The 26,545-nt window shown below is 39.7% G+C and overlaps 1 protein-coding gene across 1 annotated transcript in view; it reads left to right on the plus strand.

Annotated features, from left to right (window-relative positions):
* Nucleotides 1-26,545, plus strand: part of SLC49A4 (solute carrier family 49 member 4) — a 294,424-nt gene that overhangs the window by 241,843 nt on the left and 26,036 nt on the right. The window contains exons 3-5 of the mRNA XM_069861447.1: nt 1,801-1,894; nt 14,814-15,082; nt 20,612-20,741. Of these exons, the coding sequence (XP_069717548.1) occupies nt 1,801-1,894; nt 14,814-15,082; nt 20,612-20,741 (493 nt within the window). The remainder of the gene's footprint in view (nt 1-1,800; nt 1,895-14,813; nt 15,083-20,611; nt 20,742-26,545) is intronic.

Genomic DNA, 26,545 nt, shown 5'->3' on the forward strand with positions numbered 1-26,545 from the left:
CTCATTATGCACAAAAGCAATGCTGACAAAGATCTGTTTCCCAGGAGAAAAGGCAAACGCATCACAAATGTGATCCTGACACAAGTAATTACTCCTGCAACAAATACAGGATGGTAACATGGGGTTAAGTGTGCCTTGTGAAGGCTCATGTGGTGGCCCAGCAAACATGAAGAACAACAGGATTTTTACCAGCTGTATTATCCAGACGTTTAGTTAGGGCTCTCTGAACCTGCACACTTGAAAAACCAGTTTAACAGCAACATGTACTGGTGAGCGCAGTCAGGCAAGTAAATCTGGGCAGGCACTGGAAATCCTTTAAGGAAGGAAAGAAATACTCTTGGCTGATGATACTTCTCCGGGGCACCAAGAGATGTGAGTGTCCTTCAGAGTCACAGGACTGCGGGTTGCATTCCTTTTTGTTAATGACTGAGCCATACCAAAGGAAGTCATGCTTCATTTCAGAAAACTTGTCATGTGAACTTCCTTTAATTCGGGTTGTCTTGAACTGGCTTGATGGAGAGAGGAGCCGTCTTTGGTTTGTGCAGTGTCCAGTACAAGGGGTTTTATACTTGTGAGGGAGGTTCACTAAGCTGTTGCAATAAAAGCAAAGAGGTGTCTAGTCCTCTAAAATCACATTTTAGTAAAATACGTGCTTTAACCTGCCATAAAATTCACGCGAAGACAAAATATTTATTGTGACCACTACTTGAACTGTACGGATTACAGGAGTCATTAACATAAAAGGGCTACTTCTCTGAAAATTGGCAGTTTTAGAAAGAATCCAATTGTTTGTTTGTTAGGTGAGTTGTTGTAAGGACTTGTTCTTTTTCCATCTGTGTTTTGGATCATTACTCGTTTCTTCTAAATGTTAGAAATACTGTGCTTGCCATCATTTAACTGTTCTTATTATGTTCTGCTAAGAACATGCAAGCCCTTTATTTTCTGTTTGTTGCTGTGAAATTGTTTCATGTTTTACAACTTCACAGGTATATACAGTGTCAGCGGGTTTTAATGATGCATATTAATGATTTTGGTGTGTTACAAGATTCTGGAGGTTATGCCCCTCAGCTGTCACTGTTCTTCTGTTTGCGGCTGATGGAAACACCTTAGCAACAGCAAGTACACTGCTGGCAAAAGGGTTTGCAGCATTAAGATAAATAAAGTTGTTCCTAATTTAAGTGCTTCTCAGTTGAGAATCGCAGTACGAGGCAAAAACATATTCAAGGAATCAGTCAATTGTAGCTTTTTCTAATGTACTGTATTTACAACCTCTGACAATTTCAGCTGAGCTCAGCGAAAACCTGGCCTAATTGCAAGGACTGCAAAAAATACTTGCACTTTTTTCCCCCTGAATAAGTGGTTATTTCTTCAGGATGAGATGCGTATCTGCCTTATGAAAGGACACAATAACAGTTCTGTGTTTAGGCTCATTAAGTGATTGGAAAAGAATTTACAAGTCCAGACTTCTCTTTGGATCAACCTAGATTTCCTATCACACATTGGAGCGTATTCCCTGATATATTTATTATCACTTTCCACTGCCAAGAATGTGTAAGATTTTGGGTACAGTCCTGTGGGATAGTTTGCCCAGAGTGAGTCTCTGTAGTTCTGGAGTGCAAGTATAATGCAGGATTTCATAACGTCTCTGTAATTCATATGGGCACCAACGTGTTTGGGATTTGAAAGAGAGATGTGTTACTTCTGTGAGACTGCATGTGCATACAGATATATTTAGGCAACATTTTTACTGAAAGATTGCTGACTTAGCTTGTAAAATATTATTTGTTTTTTTTTCCTTAGGTCTGAGGGTAACTGTGTTACTAACATCATCCCTTATGGTATTGGGAGCTGGCCTGAGATGTGTTCCGGTTTCAGACCTAGAAATTAGGAAGAAGTAAGTGAATTAGTTATTTTTAACATCCACATTTTTTACTTAATGTAATTTCTGCTGCTACCGCAAAGAAATGTACAAATTTTCTGTGTGAATTTGATATGCTAAATGTTTGTTGCATGGGCATGGACTACATGTTGCTTTGCTGCTTAAATTGGTTTTTCTAGTCCTCCTACATAGTCTCTGAAGATCAGAAAGTCCTTTACAATCTTGAGTTAATTAAGCCTCACCCATCCCGCATAACTACTATTAATCTGTTTTGTAAACAAGGTGAATGAGATTGAGAGAGGTTCAGGAACTGGCCCAAGATCACACAGGGAACCATACCATGTATCCCAAAAATATGTAATTTGTATGTAAATGTTAAATAATTAGTTCATGTTTCTCATTCCGGATGCATGGGGTTGTGCAGCAAGATAGGTGAATTTATGCAAAATGGTCTTATCACATAGTTGCTTCCAGTCTGCATTTGAAAGTAGTCTTGGACTTTCCCTGTGGTTGAAATTAATGCCTTCTGTACATGTGCAGTTTAAGAGTTCGTGACAGAGACAGATTCCTTCCTAAAAATCACACAATCCAAACAATTGGATGGTCCCATCAGTGTATCCTGAACCTGGGACTCCTTGGTAAGTACAGGAGTTGCACTAGTTTCGTTCAGCCAGGGAATATCAATCACTTGTTGTTCACTTAACTTTCTTTTGACTCTCATGCTGAAGGAGGAAGGACTACAGGCATTACTGCATTTTTCTGCTTCTTTAAAAACAGTAGTAGTACTGGTTCTTCACTAGTTATGCTTGCATAACAGGTAAGCGCTAAGAAAGCAACTTATTTATAGAAGGTTTTTATGTGGTTTTGTTCCCTTGAATTCTAGTTTGCTTCTGAGCAGTCCCTGTATTATTTCACCAGGTTCCTTTTCTTCATTGCTATTGTTTACACTGAAAATGAGCTTGGAAACCTTTACATTGAGAAAGAAAAAGCTTGGTGTGGAATAGAGGGCAGGTGACTGGATAAAAACAAAGGAAAAGGAATAGAGGGCAGGTGACTGGATAAAAACGAAGGAAAAGGCTCAGAGAGAGGGCTGAGAATGTGATGAACACATTGGTTGTAGAGATATTCCCACTCAGGAGTAAGTAGCCTAGTATGTGATGAATGGCTTGGTAAACTAAGTGCAGTGTGGTGAGCAGGAAGGGATGTTGTTTCAGTTCTTAAGTGCTTAGTGGGTATATAAGGAAGCACCCAAGGTGCCCAGGGTTGTCCATTTCAATGTGGTGTTTGAGGACTTTGTGAGCAGAGGAGGCTGAACTAACCATATCGTGCTGCCATTCACAGTGACCCTCTTGAGGTGAAGTTGTACTGTTAAGGTGGCCAGGAGGACCTGTCCTCATTGTGCCCTTGTTTTACCCTTTCTCAAGATGCCAAGGGATGCTCAGCATCCAGTTCATCCATTCTGACCAATCTTGGATTAAATATATGTATATTTTAAATGGGCCAGGTGGCTTAAATGCAATGAAATGCAGTGTCTTGTGTCATTTTTAATTTATGGTTTATGCCAAAAGACTTGTGCTGCCCTAGGCTTTACTGAAGCAAGGATGAAGACTGTAAGAACCGAAGAAGAAATTCCCAAATATGGTTTAGATAGAGGTATAATTTTGGGAGTGGAAAGAAGAGTTTGAACATGCTGTGATCATCTTTAAACAAGGTTTTCTGGTATAACTACAATGAGGAGTCCTGGGAAAAGGGTGAAATGAACACTTAAGCAGAAACATTCAAATAATAGCTTGTTTAACTGGAGAAGGAATGGCTGTGGACTATATAGGGTTTTATGAGATGTATAATCATAATGACAGAGTGCTGTTTGATATCTTCATCAGTGATATGAACAGTGAGAATGAGTGCACCCTCAGCAAGTTTGCAGATGACACCAAGCTAAATGGTGCAGTTGCCGCTCCAGAAGGACAGGATGTCATCCAGAGGGACCTGGACAAGCTGGAGAAGTGGGCTTGTGTGAACCTCATCAGGTTCAACAAGGCCAAGTGCAAGGTCTTACACCTGGGTTGGGGCAATCCACTGTTTCAGTACAGGATGGAGGATGATATGATTGAGAGCAGCCCTATGGAGAAGGTCTTAGGGTTACTGATTGATGAGAAGCTTGATATGAGCCATCAGTGTGTGCTCGCAGCCCAGAAGGCCAACCGTATGCTGGGCTGCATCAAAAGAAGTGTGGCCAGCAGGTCAAGAGAGATGATTCTGCCCCTCAATTCCTCTCTTGTGAGACCTCATCTGGACCACTGTGTCCAGTTCTGAAATCCTCAACATAAGAAGGATATGGAGCTGTTGGAACGGGTCCAGAGGAGGGCTACGTGGATGGTCAGAGAGCTGGAGCCCCTCCCATATGAGGACAGGCTGAGAGAGTTGGGCTTCAGCCTGGAGAAGGCTCCAAGGAGACCTTATAGTGACCTTCCAGTACCTGAAGGGGCTACAAGAAAGCTGGGGAGGGACTTTTTACAAAGGCTTGTAGCGATAGGACTAGGGGCAAATGGGTATAAACTGGAGAGGGGCAGATTTAGACTAGACTTAAGGAAGAATTTCTTTATAAGAAGAGCGATGAGGCACTGGCACAGGTTGCCCAGGGAAGCTGCGGATGTCCCGTCCTTGGAGGTGTTCAAGGCCGGGCTGGATGGGGCCTTGGGCAGCCTGGTCTGAAGGGACATGTCCCTGCCCTTTGCAGGGGGTTGGAACTAGATGATCTTTAAGGTCCTTTCCAACCCAAACTATTCTATGATTTCCTTGAAAACCATTTTGAGGTTACAAAAAAAAAAAGAGCATGTGCAAAATCCTGATGGAAAAGGTTATTTATTTATTTAGTTAATTTAAGTTGTGAAAGTTATGTGTCATCTCCAGCTGAAACTGATAAATTTGCTTACTTGGCCTCTTCAAAAAAAAAAAAAGAAAGAGACATTTTAATGGATTGTAGCTGTACCTCAGGAAGTAGTTTGATATTTTACATAGTTTGTTTAAAAAAATCTACAGATAATTAGTTCTAGCTAACTGTGTGAAGCAGAAGTAGGATTTTCAGTGAAGCTTTCTGGAGACACTAAACGTACACACAGCGAGATGTTAAACCAGGCAACCTGCATTGTTTTGAGGGTTAGAACTGAAGGCCAATTTTCTTCAATTACTGAAGCATAATACCAAATAAAATAATATTTTTGAGATGAGCATTACTGCTTAATGCATTAGCAACAACTGGCTGAGCACTAAACTATGCACTTACTCTGAATGTGTATATGTGCTAATACAACGATTTGAACGTTACAGAGCCAGTCAGATGGACAAGATTGCGCACATTGGAGCATTTCAGAAGCCAGTGTAACAGGAATGTTTTTAAATGCTTTTGCATGTTTTGTAATATGTTCCTTTAATGCCTGGGTAGTGTGCAGTAATGTACTGAAGAATTTCCATGGGGCGATTATGTCAGAGTTAAGATACATAAAATTACAAGAACGTTCATGAGGTTTGTCAGGTTTAGTTTTCTACTTCGTAGCTGTCTCCGCTCCCTAAGCTCTTATAATTTAACATTAAGGAGAGTCACTAAAGCCCATCACCTATCAGAGCAATCGCAGATGTGAGGAAATCACTGTTAAGACTAACATTTAATCCTGACTGCTTTATATGCCTTATCTCACACAGACCTGTAATATCCAAGTGCGTTGTTAAGCTCCTTTCTAGTCCGTAATTATTCTTTTGGCTGTAGCATGTAATAGCAGGCTAAGACCATCTCCAGTTCTCTGGGTCATGATTTAAACACAAACCTTAACTTCTGTTTTCAGTTCATTTGGTGTCTGTGAATATGCATGATTTGTATGAGGGAGAGTTCAGGTTGCACATTTGAGTGTCTCTCTTAAAGCAGCTGTTCCTTATGGGGAATTTTCACGTTCTGTCAGTGTGTGACCTAAAACTGTACTGGGAAATCAATGCCAAAACTGCATAAATTCACTGAAGACTGACGTGGGAGTGCATGGTGAAAATGTGGAAGTATGGACTTGGGTGTGAAAGTGAGAAACCAACCATGGACGAATAAAGTCCTAGTCACGTACTCATACGCTCCTATCTACCTGCTTTCCTCCCCAGACCACTAACGTGTGTATCATACAGATGAGGTTAAAAAGTGTTTTTCTTATGTACCATACACTTCTGGGTTTATCAAATGTGCCAGATGTGTGACAGTGAATTTGGCTTTTAAGAATAAACCCCAAACCATTATTCCTTTCTAAATTTTATGGAAAGCTCATTTACCACAGCTGTTTGTTTTAGTTCAGTTAATGTAAATTATATAGAACAGAGGAAGAAAAAAAGACATTAAAATTTTACCATTCCTGAACCTTTCCCCCTTCCCTGAAGGTTCCCAGAGCACTGCTAATGCTTTTTGCCTGCATTTGTCCAGTCTTTTCCTTTTTGACTACTGCCTGGAACTAAGTGATTATTTTCATTGGACTCTCTTAGAATTTATTATTTTATCCTGAACATTAACATTAGAAGGAGACCATTTTTTTACAGACAAAATTAGGTTTGTTTTTTCCCCTACATAACACTTCATATTTTCCTCATATTCTGTGTTTAGGAATAAATTTATATACAGCTCAGGTCTTCCATATAATTCTAAAATAATAAATCTGGGCAAAAAGCTGTAAGAGCTGGAATGTATAAGAAAGAAGGAAATAAATGATGAAATCAGCTCATAGCTATAAATCTGTGGCTTTTAAGACTGACTGTGTGATGTAAGACTTCTTAAAATGTTTTGAAAGACAGGATAATTAAAGACATGGAGGTAAAGGATGTAACATAATTTGTCATTTGGATTGAATATATTAATTAAGCAATTTATTAGAACTTAGTATGCTTGTGGGCTGGTAGTGTTTGGCCTTCACATTAGATTTCACAACAGAGAAGTATTTACTGAGGACCTTGAGTCCCAGCAGCAAGAGGGCACTCCTTGGCAGCAAGTACCATTAAAACGTTTGTTGGGAAGGTAGCAAAACAGTAACGCAGAGAATTACAGTGGGAACAGGAGTGGTTATTTACAAAGTTGTTTATGGGGGACACAGAGGTAACTGGTAGGTCATCCTATAAAGGGTTTTTTTCTTTAATAATACCACTTCTTGGGATTTGGAATTTTTTTTGCATTCTCTTAGATACATTAGTGTTAACTTTTTCCTTTATTATATTTTAAGATTCGGTACGTTTTATTTCTATTAGCTAGTTGCAACCTAGTTTGTATTTTATTCCTGTTAGACTTATGTTTCAATAGTTCCACATTTCCCCCTTTTCACCTCTGAAAACCTTAAGACTGACATGGGATCATCTCATTTTTTGTCATCCTTGGTCTTGAAACGACCATGAACCACCTTTCTCATGCCTGAAAAATGCAAAGGGGCACCTTGGAAGATGTAATTCCAGCAATGAAAAGATATATTAAGGTTTTTGATAGGAATGGTTGGACTCGATGATCCTGTGGGTCTTTTCCAACCTAGTGATTCTGTGATTCTCGTATTTCCTGGCAATACTGAATGTCCTTTTGTGCTCAGAAAACCACCCAAAATGGAGCCACTTTGGTGGCAGATGAATCAGCTTCTCCTTCAGCTGAAGCAGCTTTAGTGGAAAAAGGAGGCAGCTCAACAGTTTTGGTGATAAATACTCTTTCCTCTTGCTCCTGGGCTGTGTTTCTGCCGTGGCACGGTGGGTGTCGTCTGCGTCCCCAAGTGATGGGGGTAGCTGCTGAATTAGTGCCTTACAGACCCTGTGTAAATTCAGGGAGTGCTAAGTCCAACGGGTATGTTAAAGGAAACTGAAATCTCAGAAAGGGCTTGTTATTGCAGCAATATTTAATGGCAGCATTTCTACAAGGCCTCTAGTAGTACAAGCCTATGCTGGAAGGGAAGAGAATTTATATTCTTTGTGGGATATTTAACTCTGTCTCATATAATGGTGGGTGTTATCCTCAGCTGTAGAAAGCTTTTTATTTTTTTAATTATACTGAACTCTTTGCCCCAGTCTTGTGACTTGTATTCTGTTGGCTAACTTCTGTCCTTGAAGAAGAATTCATATTAATTGAATTTGTATCAAAGTTGCTGCATTATGATCAAACCACTACCTTGCTCTTTCACCAGCTTAAGAGGTCTTATTTATCCTGTTTTCTAATTTGCTGTACTCTCCTCTTCTTTTACTGAAAAATCCTACTTAGAATCTATCTTGTGCCAAGCAATCTCCATCAGCAGTGCTTATAGCAGCGAGTCCTGGTGCCCTTCCTTGATAACTTGTTTCAACGTTTTGCTTCATTAACTGTAATGTAATTGCCTACTTTCAATGCTGTTTATTTTGGGTCTGTTCTTATTTGATGATCTTCCATTAGCATTGTCTTCTTTTAATAACAGGATTGTGGAGTGGGTTAGCTTTAAAAGAAAAACAACCCCTTCCTAACATTGAATAAAAATAAAATTGCAAAAAGAAGCTTTGGTTTCATGTGCCCTCATCCTTCGACTTGAACAAAGCTTTAAGTGAAGAAACCCTCTTCGCAGCTGTTTGACAGCTTTGGTGGCTGCACAATAACGTGGTGTGAGGATGTGAGTGAATTTGTCACCGTACTGCCAGGACACCTGATGGAGATGTCTGGGTCTTGGCCTGAGATTGCTGCTTCATCTCCTAGCAAATCCTCATCTGTCTCTTGGCAGGCTCTTGGTAATAATAGTTTTGGAGTAATTCTTCTTTTCCAATTCTTTTAGATTTAAAACCAAAATTCACTGGTTTTCAGACCATTGCAAATGTATTTGCTGTTTTCTTTAAGAGTGGGAGAATAGGTATGAGGCTGGGGTGTTTTGGAGATTCTATGGTCTTTTCTAAGTCCTCTGCCATAATGATGTGACCGACTGTGCTGAGGACGTAGATTTTGCACAGGGGGCAAAAAATGACCCTGTTCTGATGGCAGTGGTGAAAAATACATTTTTAAGGTTTTCTCTTTTTTGTGTTATTGCTAGAAATAATGTACCACACAGTGACTCAGACTTTCTGCTTGTAATAATTTTTCTTACTGATGAGGAAAAAATAGCTTTAAATTATTCCACATATCAATGGTCGCATGCATCAAAACCAAGCTAAAAAATGCTAATGGCCTCAATCCATGAATATCCAGAAGGCATAAAGCTTTTGTAGTATAAATATATCATTTAATGAAAATATTGAAAGGAAGTGCATTTCCATGAAATTCATCTTTCAGAATGTTACTTTTAATAGATGAATTCATTGCTTTACCCAGAGGTATTTTTCTTTCTAGTCCTTTTCCAGACATAGAGCCCTACTGCACTGACTTCAGGTTATGAAGAGAATAGCATTTGCATTGGGTTCTTCCCCTATTCCATAGCAGTGAATTACTTTAAAGCATAGATTTAATCTTCTTAATTCTATCTTTGCTTTAAAAAGTACCTGAAAAAGTTCCACTTAATAGAGGGTTCTTTCGTTGTGTTCATTTTTGTGAGTCTAACAGAAAACCTTTATCCTTTTATAGTAAATCAGAAAAATGTGAAAAATCGGAGGTGGTTCTTTAAAAAAATGGTATCCGTTCCCTCTGAGGTATAATAAATCTCCGAACATATAATCTGGATGTCCATGTCTTCTGGTATTCCTTTTTCTGGGCAAGGAACTTGCATCATACATCAATGTAGACTTACTTGCTTTGTTGCCATGTAGCGAGGCTAAATTCAATAGCACTTGAAAAGTGCTCTTAAGTCCTCCAGTGGAAGGGTCTCTTTCATTTCCTTACAGTAGTTCCCACAATGAGCTAATCACTATATAAACTTATTTGTCTTCCAAATTAGCAGGAGATGAACAATCCACTACTTCCAATGAGTGGAAGTGTCAGGCACATGAAAGAAAAATCAGCCATGCGTTTCTGTAAAACATTAACTTCTTTATCTGGAATCCTTTTTAATTGTTAGGGTAAGCAATTAATCTACTAAACTTTTCCAGACTAAGAGGCTCACCACAGCCATGTATTTGTGCAGCCGCAGGCTAGTGACTGCGTTGCTTCTTGCACTTTGCTAAACAGGAGCAAAACTGAATTACCTTCTTTTTTCATTGCATTTGTATAGAAGTTTGAATAGTGACTAAGTGGTCAATTCTCATGGCATCTAGTAGGAAAAGCATGGTAAAAGTCTCGAGGGAGAAAAAAAAAACCTGCACCAAAAGCTCCTCTTCACAAGGCTCTTGAGATGAGCTCTGATCTTTCCTAAGGAGTCTGAGGAACCTAATTTCCCTGTTGAGCAGGGGCTCCTGAGAGACTGCTAGAGAAAATATGTTTGGAGAGCCAGAGCAATGCAGTGGGGCCTGTTCTTCCCGTGTGGTCTGCCAAAGAAAAGATGAAAAAGCTTTTTCCACTTTGTTAATCAGTGGTAAAATATTTACCCGACTTCTTCAGTCCTAGCCTTCCCAAAACAAGTTCAATTAACACATCTTAGAACTGAGCATTGGAGACTTTTTTTAGTGTGGTGGTTTAAATCTGTTGTATTATAAGTAATTTCTTGGGTAAGTTGTTTGCCCTCTACTGTTGCCTTTGTTTCCCCATCTGAGTACAGAAAGTAATGAGATTCTCTTTCATTTAAAATGCTCCTAAACGTAGGCATGAGACATACTGTGGTGGAAACATTAAATATCTGGCTTTTTTATATAGAAGAAGTGTTTATGTACACAAAGCTTTGTAATAGCTAAACAAATCCAATACCTGACAGGACTGTAACCATGCATGGAAGGTTTCAACCTGTAGAAGCAGAAAAAGATAAATAAAGCTGACTGTAAATGGAAGCACTTTCCCATCTTAACTGTATGGTGTGATCATCAATCACTGGAACCTTTCCCCTTAATAATTTCACTTTTTTTTTCCATACCCAGTTTGCTCAGTGATATTTTAATTTCAGCATTTCTAGCTTTACGTGGGGTTGTTTTTTTTTTGTTGTTAGGATGTTGCAACAGTGGCAGCAGGGAGTGAATAAAGCAGGTATAACCTGGTTAGTTCTTAATGCTCATATAATATATTCTCTCGGTTAAGTGATGAAAAATGTGTAATATGACTTGACAAAAATTTTGGAGAGAGATGACAATATAGTAATTTCTATTGTTCTACTTGAACTATCCCTTCTTCTACCTCTTCGCATTTCAGACGCCAGTTTAGGAACAAATGTGATCTTTATTTTGTACAAAGGTGTGTATATATACACGCCCGCCTATTGAGTTTTTGTGTATGGATAGATATATACGTGATGTAAGTGTGTAATTTATCCATTAGCACCAGTCCTCAAATAATATTTCAAACTTTTTGAAAGAGTTCGTGTACTAAGCTGCAATTTACAAGTTTGGCAGAGCTCACAAATTGATTAGCACCAAGGTCAAGTGTGCAAAACCCTTGAATTTTTTAAATGAATCCCTCACCTGGCTTCTGAAATCGTTAGGAATAAGATATTTTGGCTAGATGTTTACTTGCCTACTTTTGCTTTAAGCTAGACAATCATAATTATTTTTTAAGTCAGGGATGAATTTCTGGTGTCATATTTTCCAATTTTCACTTTCACGATTGTGATTAAAAAGCCTCCTACTCTTGTGTCATTTTCTATTATTTGAACTCGATAACTTTCTACTTTTTGTTACATGGAAATAATTAGGTGATGATTGGATAAATAATGCATCTGAAACCAGAGTAGTGCTGGATAAATAACAGATGAAAATTACCCTGTTAGTTTAATAAGACTGAGAAGTTTTTTTCCATCTGGGTAGGGTCCTGAGCTAAATTCTCTTCCCTGAGAGAAGGGCTAACGATAAATCTTAGAATGGAACTGACACAGTGACAGGGAAAAATGCAGTTGCTCTTTGCACCTTTTTGGCAGCAGAAACAAGAAGAAAATAGGAGAATAACAGAAACAAATGTCTCTTGGTGTTGGAGCAATTTTTAGCACTGATGGTGTACAAGAGGTGATTCCTATGGGCTGTGAGACCAAAATCTAGCACGGTGATGATAAGACATTGTAAAAAACAGCAAAAAGCCACCAATACTGTTGTGTTCATATTTCTCTGTCAGATGGAGAGGCTGCTACATGTGTCTCCCGGAGTAGCAGCTTAGTCAATGCACTGAATCGTGTTTTGAATCTCTTGTCCCTGACTCTCTAGGGAAGTGAGTTAAGGATGTGTAAAGGAACAATACAAATTATCTTTTTCTCAGGAAAAATAGCTTAAATTCAAACCAGTGTTGAAAAACAGATAAAATACAGTTCAGGCTGTTATCATATGCAGAGATATTTGAGGAAGCAGTCTGTATATCAGTGGCAATTTAGTCTGAAAATAGTGCTTACTCTCCGAAATATGTTAGACTTGAAAAATTAAGCAATATTAAGATAAGAGATATTCTACCCTGGATGATAATGTCAAGCTTGGTAAATGCCAAAAATGCAGATGGAAAAGCAAGTCCATGGGAACAGACAGCACACCAGGCAGGGTAATGCAGGAGAGAGAGCAGCCAGGGAACACCAACAGCAGAGACCTACAGCGACAAGAATTGGCTCACTCTTAGAAAAAAAACAAGATGGAAAAGTAATGTAGAATTAAAATTCTGGATTAAGATACTACTTTCTCCCTTTGAATCTGTAAAGTAAAATTAATATGCTTCTCCCTTGAGTGTTGAGGTTAGTTATAGAGCTTTATTCAGATGGTGGAGTTTGATAGACATAAGCTTAATCTGAAGTGTAAGTACATGAAGAATGTGTATAATTCTCATGATATTCAAATTGGGTTTTTTTGTTTTGTGGTTGATTTGGTTTTTGGTTTTTTTTTTACAAAACTTTTATCCTTCTACCAGATGAAGTGCCTATATGCCCGTAGGTGCTGCAGAAGAACTGTTGTACTTTTTTATTGTTTTAGTGAGTTTTATTTGCTCTTAGGATGTCAATAGAGTAGGCATATTTGAATTAAAACAATATTATCATAGTGAGATAAATGAACCAAAGTGTCAGTATGGCACCTATAGCTATGAAGGTCATTTTGCGGTCGTGCAGTTTTCTTAGTAAACTGCAATTTAAGCATGAAATTCACTTTAGAGCAAGAGGAAATACTAAAATAAAATCTCTATATGTTGCAATAGTTACCTCAGTTGCTACTGAAATGTGGCTGTTTCTGGGGATGTGGTATAGCTCTGTAAATACCCTGGAACAGTTTAGAACAAGTTTAAGAATAACTTATTGTAATGACACAGGTAGAAAGATGGTAATGATGTACACAAGGATACCTTGGTTTCTCCAAAGTACACTGGGTTGGAGAGTAACCATAAGGGCTTCACGTAATGTGTCCTCCAGGAAACTACACCAGAGCATCATTTAGGCAGTGAGTTTTATTTATTTGAAACTGTTTAATTTTATTTTATTTGGGGCAGGAGGACAGTTTTAACAAGCATTAAAAAGACCTGACCATGCCTTGGTGATTTCTGTATGAAGCACATCGTGAACAAATAGACATGAAATCTGCCCTTGCTATGTGAACTTTCAAAAAAATTTCTTATATGTAAAGCTGGTATTACTTTACTTCTGTTCCAGTTTAGGAAAGGTTTCCTTCAGATGGTATGGAATGGCTTAGTCTTTTTTTTTTTTATATGTTTTTATAAATTTTGTTTAAAAATTTAATTCCTAATCCACTGAGAATCAGTGGCAGCTATTGCTTTTTATTGCAACCAAGTCTGTCAGCATTTCTTTTGCATATTTTGTCCATTTAAAAAACTCTTGTTACACTGTATGTTATTCAGCCATTTGTGGCTTGAAACCTTGCCTAAATGCTAGCTTATGTTTCCTCATTTTCGGGCCGTAGCTTTTTATGTCTAACAACTCTGGTCCTGCATCAATAACATCCAGTTCCTGCTATGCTTAGAAAAACACCACCCATTCAAAAAATGTCATCTGCCACCATTCTGTTGCACAATGGCTAGATCTGCTTTGGAGGGTTGCAATGTTTTGTTTGACTCACTAGCTGCTTTTTAGGCATGAGTTTTTTATGTAAATTCCAAAATGCTTTTGCCTTTCATGGCTGATCACTCTTTGGAAAAGTCAAAGTGGAAGGTTTCTGGCTGACTCCCATGTGTAGAAGAGCCTTCAAAAAGTCCTTTCTGTATGTGCTCATTGTACTAATATTAAGCCAAAGTTTTCAGAGACTTCACTGCTTGGGAGTACTATCTCTATTCTGTCACCAGTCTTATCTGTTAAATCCCTATGAGTGTGAAAAACAAGAAAAATCTGGGTTTGCTTGGCTGTTTCAGCAGTGTGTTGAGAATGGCCAGATTGCTGGAGAAGACGATTCTCTTGGAAACCTCAACAGCCCGGCCTCCTCATCTGTAGGCATATAGAGCTCATCTGAGTGTGTAAATAAAAATAAATAATGCAGTGAAAAAATATGCAGAGTGTTTTGCTGAAGTGTTTTAGTTTTGGTTCTGCCATAACTAATGTAAATCTTCTGTCAGGATTTATGCAGGCAAGGGGTCAGGTTTAAGACGTTTGTAATTTAAAACCTTCCTGCTACTACACTTTTCCTATTTTACATCCTATCACAATACCATTTCTCTGCAAAGAAAGTCCCTTTTATTCCCTCTTCCTTTCCTGCTTTGAAGAGAACATTTGCTTCTCCATTTATCTGAGGTAATGAGAACATTGTAATTCTGGATTCTTTAAATCAATCTAATTTGACTTCTTTTAGTGTATTGAATATCTTTTTTTTTGCACAGGACTTTTATTTCTTTGTGCAGTCCCCATCTCAGTATCTTACATGTTTTTTTTTAATTAAAAAAAAAGAAAAAAAGCAAGCAGGCAATTGTCACCCAAATGACTCTGGTCTCTATTCTCTGTTCCAGGCTGATTCACGGAGGGCAGCTGTTAAATGGCTTGGCAGGGCCAACTGTGATGAATGCAGCACCGTTTCTTTCCACGACGTGGTTTTCTCCAGATGAACGTGCCACCGCAACAGCCATCGCATCACTGCTGAATTACCTGGGCGCTGCTGGTGCATTTCTAGTGGGACCTCTTGTAGTGCCATCTCCTAATGGAACATCTCACCTCCCGCTAGTATCGCAGAGCAACACTGAGCACATCAAGGACCGCATTGAGGCTGTCCTCTATGCAGGTGTGGTTTTAATTTTTTTTTTTTAAAGAGAAAAAAAATTATAAAAAATTTACATACTTTTCATGTGTGTTTGGTACTTGTGAACCACTACCCTCTAGTGGCTGGTCTGCACAGGAAACAGTTACTGACTGATAGAAAATAATGAAGTGGTAAAATGTACCAGCAGAAGGGTTAATTTTTTTCCCTTTTCTGTAGGAAAGATTTAAAAATAGCCTTTTGTACAGACTGATTCCAGATGAAGTTTTTCAGGTTTTTTTGTATCATCTGATCTTAGGAGAGCTTATGCTTTCCCTGTGCTTCCAAACTGGTTTTTACTTTTTGAAATTTTGTTTAAAAAATGTCTGTGACAGGATGGGTTCTCTTCTTTTGTTTCCGTAAGGATGTAAAGCCAATTAGCAGTAAATTCTTTCCTGCATTAAATCAGTTGTAATTTATTACTTGCATATGCCTTTTAAGTCTGTATAGATTATTAGTATTTAAGAATCTAACATTGAAATTAAAACTCAGTAGGTTTTGGTTTTAGCTAAAATCACATAATTCTTAGGTGGTGAGCAATTTCAATGAGGTGACAGTGATTTAGTGGAAAAATACACTGATATAAAATTCACCTGATATAACTTAGATTTTATGTTCATGCTCTTTTTCGTGCTATGGCTCTTTGTATCACTTACAAAAATTAGCAGCAAGCAGTAGGGAAAAAGTTGCTGAAGTGGCTTAAGGGTCTGCAATGGGATTGTTGGTGGATATAAATTGGTATAGAATGAAGATCAGCTGAACTTCACTGTGTCACAGCAGTTGTACATTAGGTTGTTTTTTTCTCCTGTTGTAAACTGCAGCCTCTGAAATTCAGCCAGTAGTTAGCCCTAGGTCTTCCAGAAGTTCTATACACTGTGTAGTTTATATGTAGGTTTATGGGATTGAGTTAGCTGTTTGTAATAATTTATTCCTGGATGTTATTCTTATGGAAATTTTGTCAACTTAATACTCCTTTTGGGTGCACGCCACTTTACTGTTCATTTTAAAGAAAGCGTAGAAGTTGGATCAGTATTTCAGCAAGTATTTTTGAATAACCTGCTTTTTACTGGGCTCAAATGTATTGGAACAGCAAAGAAATATGGGTTTGGTTAGGCCTTTTTCAGAGGTAAATATGATGTTAGACTCCAAAGATCTCATGGCAGATGAAAATGACCAGTGTGAAACAAGTAAAAATGAAGGCATGTCATCTTTTATTCTGAGGAGTAGTAGATAATGGGAGGAAAAATCTAGCGATTAGAGAAGTCTCTTAGGTCTTTAGATTTTCCATGGAGAGAGAAGAGTTCATCTGCCTAAACAAAGTGCAGTTTTGTGCCTAAACCTCTGTTTTGAGTCTGGTAGCACTAGAAAAGTTGCTTTCAGCAGACCATTAGATTCACTTTCTCTTTGGTTTTCTTCTGGGAGGCTTTCCTAAGCAGTTTCTTCAGAAACTGTGATGGATCTTGTTTGCCACAAGGTTCAAAAGTGGATGTTGTCTGTCCTATGTCTCAGCACAGCCCTTTCTGCCTTTCTGAGTTGGTGAGGGTTTGGGAGCATCCTGTGGACCTGTTTGGGGTTGTTGGTCCCAGCATAAGATGTTCCTACAGGTGCTTTTCAGCTTCCTAGGAAACGTGTTTTGTGGGGCATCTAGAGTTCTTACTTAGTATTTGAAAATGCTTTGAACAGAGGTGGGTGTCTTCATGCAGCTGTAGTTGTAGTTGTGTTGTATGAGGTGTCTTCAGGAGCTACAACTCCTTTTACCATTCAGACAATGAAAAAGAGCTGGTTCCTGAATTTTATTGGCCTGTGGTGAATCACAGTGAAGGTGGCAACTGGTTTAAAATTGGTAGAAGCTGTCATAGAGGAGGTTGCTTTGAATCCCTCAAGGGATTTGTCTTGTTTCACCTCAGCCCTGTTTCCCTGGAAAGCTAAAGGAGCCAAGTCCCCACTGTCCCATCTCCCCTGTGCTGTGTTTGTGCCAGGTGGGCTCCAGAGGTGCCTCGTGGTGGGTGACTGCCTTGGGGTCGTTGTATGGTTTTGATTATCCATGGACCAAAACATACCTGATAGGTGTGATAGAGTGCTATTTATCCCCTTAATTAGCTGGGAAGAAAGTGAAGCTCAAATTGGCTTCACTGATTGCAAGTAAAAGTGTTATGAAATGTGGCAGAAGGAGGAATTGGACTCATGTCCTACTTCCCCACTTCTTTGGCAAGCGTGGTCGGGCTTGGCGGGACTTATCCTTTCAAATACTATGGGAAAGCCAGTTTCACAGGACAAGCACCTTGGAGTTGTGTTTGTGATGAAGCTTATTGCTGTTGCATGAGGTAGTGTTAGATAAGCAGTCTCCAAAAGTCAGGTGATGACTTCTAAAGAACAGTAATAACGTGAATTATTAACTTGGGATCAGTAGCATGCCAAGAGTTTGCTAATTTTCCAAGGACTTAACCTCAAACATGATTACGAAGCAATTATTAGAAACCATTCTGAAATTGCTCTGTTAATTCCTGTCTCTTCTGTGTTTTAATAAATCGTGGTTCCTTTATCTCGAATGTGGGCTAAGAGCTTAGCTGAGTTACCACAACCTCTTTCTGTGTCTGCACATTCTTATTCACAGCTGGAATAGTATGAATGTAGCAAATGAGGATTGAATTGTATTACCTGATCTGCATAAAGAAATTTGAATTATTCTGGACTGCAGCTAGAGTTTTTGCAAATACTAATGTAAAATCATTGTTTAAAAAAACCATGGACGTGTGTGTGTGTGTGTGTATGTGTATGTGAAGTGCCCTCAATCCCCCTTTACATTTCAGGACAAGATAGGGAGGAAGGTCTGATTTTGAGTAGGTTTTTGTGCTATGACTAGCCTATCAGAAGGAAAAAGACCTTGTATCAAGGAGGCTTGTGCCTCTGTAGACCTCTCTTTTTTCTGTTTGGGATCTACTCGGGTAGCAGGGTACCTGCTTCCTAACCTAAGGCACAGGCATCTGTTCACTCTTACAGTCACAGTTCGCTGTGGCATGGTACCCAGCTTCTGTGAGGCATTCTAGACTCACTCCTCAACAAGAACGATACATGGCTGTATTTCAGCACACTAATTTCTGCTGCCTTGCCCAATTCCAAGTGCTGCACCCATTGTACTGTTGACCAGCCAATAGTCAGTTCTTCCTTTGTGACGGCAGCTCCCTCAATCTCATTATTGACCTATTTCTTACCTTTTATCTTTTGCTTACTTTTATTCCCTACTTACAATTTAAAACTCATCCTGGAAGTGTGTTTTTCTTTATCTAGGCTGGTAGAGTAAATGATGATGGAGATAGAGGTGTGGGTTTACTAATGAGGAGGCAAAACAACATGTAAGAAATTGGATGAGTTTGGCAGTACCTGGACTTTTTGATAGAGAAGCTAGTGTGATACACAAAGCTCAAACGGCACTAAAGACACTTATTCTTCAATAGTGGGAGCTGCTTTAGCTTCCAAAGTGAATTCTGCTCTTTTCTTTTGTATGTGAGGGCAGTGCTTGTGAGGCAAATTTGTTAGCCTGCAAATTATAACACTGGGAAACATTAAGGAGTTGCAAGTACGTACTACAAGGACTGCATGCTGAATTTCATAATTAAAAAAAAATATGAAGTGTTACTTCACTGCTCCTTCTGCAGCAATTTGACTGGCAGGAATCTTGAGGCAACTCATAGAAGAGGCCCCAGATGGGCACCTGTTATGAAATATTACTGTGACTTAAAAAAATTATCAACGTGCTTTACATTCTTCAGAGAAAAACCTAAACTATACCCTCACAGCACTGCAGTATGATTAAGTTAAATAATAAGCACCTTGCACAAAGTATATGGTTTTGTGTGGTCACATTCTTGTTGATTGCACCTGTCTGCAGGCTGAAGTCTTCCTTTAAAATGTAATTAAAGTGCACGTATGCATGTACATACGTATACGTCTAAACCTGTATTTATATCTAGATGCAGGAAGAGGGGATAAACAGCTTTTGGCAAGCCTTGCTTCCATGTCCAGCATCATCCTCTAGTGACAGGGCATTTCATCCTTTTCTTAGATGTGGGATGATCAGTTACAGTCAGTTCTTTATTCACTGCTTATGGTGTCAAAACCAATGTACATGAAGGAAGAATCTATTTTCTGGAGAGCAGAGGAGATGCAGTGAGAAGGTTTAGTTAAAGTGCCCTTGACCCTCTTGAAACATGCAATTAAACCACAGCAGGAAAAAGAGGCACCACGTAATTCAAAATGAATCCTTCAGTATTTGATACTGAAGAATGGCACTGTCACATTTCCATTATGTCTTCCAAAAAAATCTAGGGTAGACTTTTTTCCATATACTAAGTAGAAACACTTGTTTCCCTTCCGTATCTCCAGCTGATCCATTTAGACTCCAAGTGTTATTTACTTTTCAGTTTCCTGAATTTGTTTTCTTCTGATTTAGCAGAAGAGCTGGTAAAGTGCCATGTTCATATTTATTTATTTTAAAAGAGAAGAAAAAAGAAAATGAATGCAATTGAGTATCCAGCTTTGCTGGAATTTATTTGTGGTGTCAGTGAACAATTCTTTGTTACAAGATCACAGGTTCTTTTAAGGTAACACACTTCAGCTACACATTTTTCTCTCCAGCAGCAAAGAATCTTGTTTTCAAAGGGGATAGGAGAAATACAGGGATTGAGAACTGTGGAGAACATGATATTTATTTTTTATAAAAAGCCTGTAAAACAAATTAATTAGGCTGACTGTGGGTAGAGTTGTTTTTCCTCAGAATGTCTGATCACAGGCTTGCTGAGTATTTTCTGTGAAGTTGCTCATTGCTTTACAAGTTCAGGTCCAAATTTCTACTATGAAATTCTTCATATATCTAGAATGCCTGCTCCTGAACAAGACAAGCATCTGCAAACAGCTGTATTATTTCATTTTTCTCCCTATTACCCGTGCTCCGTCTATTCCTAAGACACATGGCTGGTCCTACACTTTTCTCTTTATATACTGTTGCCATGTAATACTGTTTGTGTCCGAGATGCTGCCTTGCTTGACCTTCCATTTGCTTTCATCATCCTGTGTGCCAAGTAATTGTCAATCCATGCCCTGGGGCTTCCCCAGTCCCATCTGTTTAAAGTCTCTAGCTGTTACCTGTACTGCTTTCCTTCTGTTGTGAGGAAATGTGCCTTCATAATGTGATTCTCGTCAAAGAGAAAAAGCAAAAATTTTGGTTTTGCTGCACTGAATTTCCCGTGTGTGAGCCTGGTTCTCTGCAGCTCCTGTCACTAGAATGGACTGCTAGTATTTCTCCATCTCGTTGATTCTCCATCTCAATTTGAAATCTTTGTTGGGGAGGTAAAAAGAAATTGCCCTTCAAGTTACAGAGTTCTGTTGTCAGGAGCAGTCAGGCACTTGTGGTGGATTTGTGTATCGGAGGCTGTCTGATAGCAGTGCTGTACCAATACAAGTCCTTCAATGCTAACATCTGTTCTCGGTTTTGTTTTTCTTTGCCCTCTTGTTTAGAATTTGGAATGGTTTCCCTGATATTTTCCGCAGCATTGGCCTACTTCCCCTCGCGCCCTCCATTCCCTCCCAGCGTGGCTGCGGCGAGTCAACGGCTCAGCTACAGGAGAAGTTTTTGCCGACTCTTAAGGTAGGTCCTCATTGGGTTTCCACTTCAAAGCAGATCAGCACCTAAATAAATAAAAACCAAGTGTGCTTTAATCTTCTCATTGAGCAAACAAGTTGTTTTGTAGTGCTTTTAAACAAAATAAAATTAAATATGAATGCTGAGACATAAAAGGATGCATACTGGTAAAAAGCAGACATTAAATCATTGAGTATATCTCAAGTCTTCATGCTGGTGTCCTTCAGCACCAACACTGCTTCAGTCATCTATTAACAGAGCTTTTCTTATGCAATACTTTTGTTACGTTAGGTTATACAAGAACATGCAGTGTGCGTACTACTAGGCGTGAGATAAAAATTAACAACACTGGGCATTACTGACTAATAAGCTGCTTTCTTCCATGCTTATAATATTGGGGTTTGCTTGCCATTCAAAGGAGTATCCAGCAGCCTTCATTCAACCATGGGAGCACTAAATGATCTATCTGAAACCATTATATGAACTACTAAATCTCATTAATTGTATGTTAAAATATGAAGTGGGAATAGGAGAAGTCTTATCTCCAGATAAGTTTCTGGACAAACTCAAAGGTGAGTTAATGTCCTTTAAATTTCTAAACTAAAAAAAAAAAAAAAAAGAAAAAAGGTTATAACGAAAGTGACATCTCAAGCTTTACAACTTCTCCTATGTAGGAATCATAGAATCACCAGGTTGGAAAAGACCCACCGGATCATCGAGTCCAACCATTCCTATCAAACACTAAACCATGTCCCTCAGCACCTCGTCCACCCATCCCTTAAACACCTCCAGGGAAGGTGACTCAACCACCTCCCTGGGCAGCCTGTTCCAGTGCCCAGTGACCCTTTCCGTGAAAAATTTCCTTCTGATATCTAGTCTGAACCTCCCCTGGTGGAGTTTGAGGCCATTCCCTCCTGCCTTTCCCCTGTCACTTGGGAAAAGAGGCCAGCTCCCTCCTCTCCACAACCTCCTTTCAGGAAGACATAGTCCTGCCCCCCTGCCCACTCTCAGTGTTGGTACAGCGTCTTGTGTAATGAGAATCCAATCTCAGAGGAACAGCTAAAGTAGTGGTATCATTTATACTGAATAATTGTGATGGCCTGTGCCTTGTATTTGATACTGCACAGATGAGCTTCTGGGGCAAAGAACTGCTCCTGTGGCACGGTGTATGGCTAACTTCACTGGGAGGCTTCAAACTCTTGCTATAATGGTTTATTGAGTGATGCAGTGGTAAGCGCTGAATCTACATATGGAGGGCTGCTTGAAACTTGGTAATTGTGGATCTTTAGGCATTTAGTTATTACAGACCTGTTGTGGACTCTTCTTTCTAGGAGTGAGAGAGCCAGCAAAACCAACATATTGATTGCTGTTATTGGATTTTTTTTTTCTTCTGTTTTTGAGGCTTTTGTTTCAGTTTGAGGGAGTAAATACTTGACAGGATGCTTAATCCTGTGTATTCATCCTGGAGCAGGCTGGCATTTGGGAGAAGATGCGAGTACAGCTGGCTGGGTTAGTCTGCAAAGTGACCTACTCAGGATATTAAAAACCAGCAATTCCCATAAGGACACTTAGCACACACAATAGTGCTGATAAGCACCCAAGCTGATGTGGAGTGAGACCCTGCCTAAAGGCTGTGTTGTAAAAATGTTGCTGTTCAACAGAAATCCAAACAGCAACTGACTTTGCAGGTGAAATGTAAAATTTCTGTTGACAGTACCCCTTTTGGGAGCTTTATAACCATTGGATTCCTTGTTCAAAGTGTTGTGAACAGTGGGCCTGAAATACTGGTAAGGTCAGGAGGTAAACGGCAAACCTAGCTTGCTGTTCCTATCAATGAAACTTAAGAAAAAAACTAGATGCTTAAATAATAAGAACCAAGAATTGTTTTCAAAGTGCAGTCAGGTAGATCGTTGTATCTTCCTTCCCTCTGATCTTCATGCATACTTCCATGCTATCCCTTATCAAAGACACTTCTTCATTCCTCTGTATGTGAAACTATCAACAGTTCATCATTAAGCCCACTTATCTTGGGGAGCCTTTCAGCAACAATCCATCAAGCAAGGGGGTTTTATAAAAGCAAATGGTATCTACGGTGCTTCAAGAGAAATCCATCATCTGGTTCATTAGGCTTCTAGGCTCTGTTGCCTTTCTAATCTAGACTTCATAATTCTTGGCACAGAGAGTCTTTCTTTTGACTTAATGGGGTAATCACCTGGTGAGTACCAGGAAATCATGATTTTCACTTTTATTGCAGACTTGCCCTCTGCTATGAGAACTGTGTGTAAGGCAATTGGGATGTGTGTGAGCTAGTGGGCTGGCCTAACTGTGCACCAAAAAACACTCATGAGAACTAAGATGTTCATCATTTCTCTCTTGTCTCCCCTAAGCTGCTGTTTTATTACTTCAAAATAAAGCAGCATAGCGTAACTTTACCATTGGAGTCATTGACCTTTTTTTCTTGGACTCCAAAGGGATCTGTCATCTCCTTGCAACTCCTACTCTTCTTCAGTGCCTTCAGGTCTTTGAGCCGTCATCTTTGTATGCTGCTTCTTGCGGAGTTGTGTTATGCATATCTTCTTAGGTAGGGTCAACTTTCCTCTGAAGGCCGTTTCTGGGGGACTTGCTTAGGAACTTGGTTCTTCCTCCTGCTTTGGAGGACTCCTGCTTCTGACAGATTATAACAATTAGCTGATCTCTGGTTGTCTCCTGACACCAACTCCCTCAGCCCGCTGTGGGAGACGACAGATTAGTCATGGTTTGGGAGCTAAGCCCAAATCTTTTAACAGTCTATCACACAGTGCGACAAGTGTAGTTTGAATTTCCATTAGAAAAAGTGCAGCGCCCTTTCTCAGTGTCTTTGGTTAAGAAAATATGACTTCTTTCTCCCCGCTTCTGTATCAGAATATACTACAAAATTCCATGGAAAAAAAATCTGATATAAGTAAATAGTTGATAAGCCTTTAAATCTGCATTTTGCTTGGAAGTAGTGAGATTCTTTTAGCCAATTACATCCCTTTTATATTTTCAAGGCACTACGTAAGCAATTTGGAAGTTTCATAACAGGTTTTTTTTGCACCATTATTTCTTCGATGAAACTTTCAGACGACATTGCCATCCATTGATGGAAGCTGCTCAGAGCATGCCTGATGTTAATAGGCACTGTCAAAGTTATTCTGAAAATGGTGACTGACTTTGACGGCACTGCCCTCTGAACCAGCTTGTCTTACAGATTCTAGTGGCATTAAGTGGATTCCATAATAAAAACAGAAGAAAAAGCCAATTCGTATTCTAGCACAATGGTTTAACAGAGAGGCTAATGGTGATATCCTGTCATAAGGGTTGATACGATGGAAAGCAGTATGGGTTCACCAATGATGGTGTGACAGACAGCACATTTTTCTATTTTCAGTGGAGCAATTGCAAAATTGCAAAAATAAATACAAGTGACTGGCGCCATGATAAGTGGAGCTTCTACTTAATATGTGCGTTTCAAATAGCTTTAGCACTTAACGTAGCCAGCACTGGCTATAACTGGACAAGGGGACAGAATGACGTCTGGTGATCGGTGCTGCTTTGTCACTGCATGCACCCTTTCTCCTGTTTACCTTCCTTATTCTGGAGACTGGGCAGGATGGCTGTCTCTGTCACTGGAGGATGTTGTGATGCAGAGCTAGCTCTATAGTACTGGGACTAGGAGTCAGACATAGCACAGAGCAGGTGTCCCACCTGCCGGTCTGTCTAGTTGCTTGAGTTGCCAGAGACAAATTCACCAAAGTCACAAGTCACAAGTGGTGTCCCCTGGATGAAGGCGTTGAGTGCACCCTTAGTAAGTGTGTAGATGACACTAACCTGGGGGGCAGTGTTGACCTGCTGGAGGGTAGGGAGGCTCTGCAAAGGGATCTGAACAGGCTGGACCGCTGGGCTGAGATCGATGGCATGAGGTTTAACAAGGCTAAGATTCTAATTGCCAGATCCTGCACTTGGGGCACAACAACCCCATGCAGTGCTATAGACTAGGAGAAATCTGTCTAGAAAGCTGACTGGAGGAGAAAGACCTGGGGGTGTTGGTTGACAGCGACTGAACATGAGCCAGCAGTGGCCCAGGTGGCCAAGACGGCCAGTGGCATCTTGGCTTGTATCAGAAACGGCGTGACCAGCAGGTCCAGGGAGGTTATTCTCCCTCTGTACTCGGCACTGGTGAGACCGCTCCTCGAATCCTGTGTTCAGTTCTGGGCCCCTAACCACAAGAAGGATGTTGAGGCTCTGGAGCGAGTCCAGAGAAGAGCAGCGAAGCTGGTGAAAGGGCTGGAGAACAAGTCTTACGAGGAACGGCTGAGAGAACTGGAGTTGTTTAGCCTGGAGAAGAGGAGACTGAGGGGAGACCTTATTGCTCTGTACAACTGCCTGAAAGGAGGTTGTAGAGAGGAGGGTGCTGGGCTCTTCTCCCAAGTGACAGGGGACAGGACAAGAGGGAATGACCTCAAGCTTCGCCAGGGAAGGTTCAACTAGATATCAGAAAGAAATTTTTCACAGAAAGGGTCATCGGATGCTGGAACAGGCTGCTCAGAGAGGTGTTTAAGAGACGGGTGGATGAGTTGCTGAGGGACATGGTTTAGTGGCAGATAGGAATGGTTGGACTCGATCTGAGAGGTCTTTTCCAACCTGGTGATTCTATGATTCTAAAGATCATCTTGGTCAAGTAATTTGCAAAGTACTCACCACCCCCCTCCCAAAAGTAGCTCTTTAATGAGATGAGGTTCAGATACCCAAAGATTTGGAATATTGAGCAAGTGTTGTTTTGGAAGAGTATATTCAGACTTGTTCCCTTTTTCAGTCTATGACACAGATACATAATGTCCATGCAAACTGAGCACTTTCCCTTTTATTTCATTTTACAGGTATTGGAATAGCTTTTACATGGATAGTATTAAATAGTGTCAGAAAATGTGCCTTTAGAGATGCCACAATGATACAAGATAGACTAGGATAAGAGTAGAGCATTCTTAAAAGAGGAAAAAATAGTTGTCAGGAAGACAGTAAATGCTCTAGCATTCAAAGAAGTAGAAGCAGTGTATGGAAGAGCTGAAAGTTTGGGAGTTGTTTTTCTTTGCATTAAAAAATAAATCTGACATGAATGATATTGAAAGAGGAGGATATGTTCATGTGATAGAAATGTGTTATTCAAGAAGAGGATGTGTGAAAAAGAACAGTGCAAAAAAAAAACACTGGATGGTGTGCCGTGCGTGGATCTTCTAGGGGAGTAAAACAGCATAAGCTGCAAACCTCTGAATGTTTTGGAGAGTGTTTGAAACTCTCTCCTTTTTTTTTTTGCTTTCATAATTCTGTGCTATTAAATTGCTGCTGCATGCCAAGGGACTGGTAGTGATCAGGATCAATTTTGTGTAAATTGTTTGGGAATGAGGGGAGCCACATTTTATGGATACACAGTTATCCCATGGGATAACCTTGGAACCACAGTAAAATCTCTTCACTTTAAAATACCAGTGTTGCAGAGTCCAAAGTGTATTTTCTGGTTTTATTCCAAATCGAAACATTTTCGAGGAAAAGTTGGATGTCTCTTAGCATAGAATTCACATCTGCTTTTGGTTACGGTGGGTGGGGGAAATTGGTAGTGCGATTTGTCTGCCAACTCCTGTTTAGCTGTGGATGGTGATGATGATGATGACACAGCTTTGACTGCTTCATCTTCACCGAATACTAAAGGTTGTATAATTTTAACTGGGAGGAAAAAGCAAACATGTTGACTATTTAGAGCAGAATATTATACTTGTCTGGGTTTTGACAGTTCG

Source organism: Phaenicophaeus curvirostris, chromosome 7, assembly GCF_032191515.1.
Source record: "Phaenicophaeus curvirostris isolate KB17595 chromosome 7, BPBGC_Pcur_1.0, whole genome shotgun sequence".
NCBI classification, from domain to species: Eukaryota; Metazoa; Chordata; class Aves; order Cuculiformes; family Cuculidae; genus Phaenicophaeus; species Phaenicophaeus curvirostris.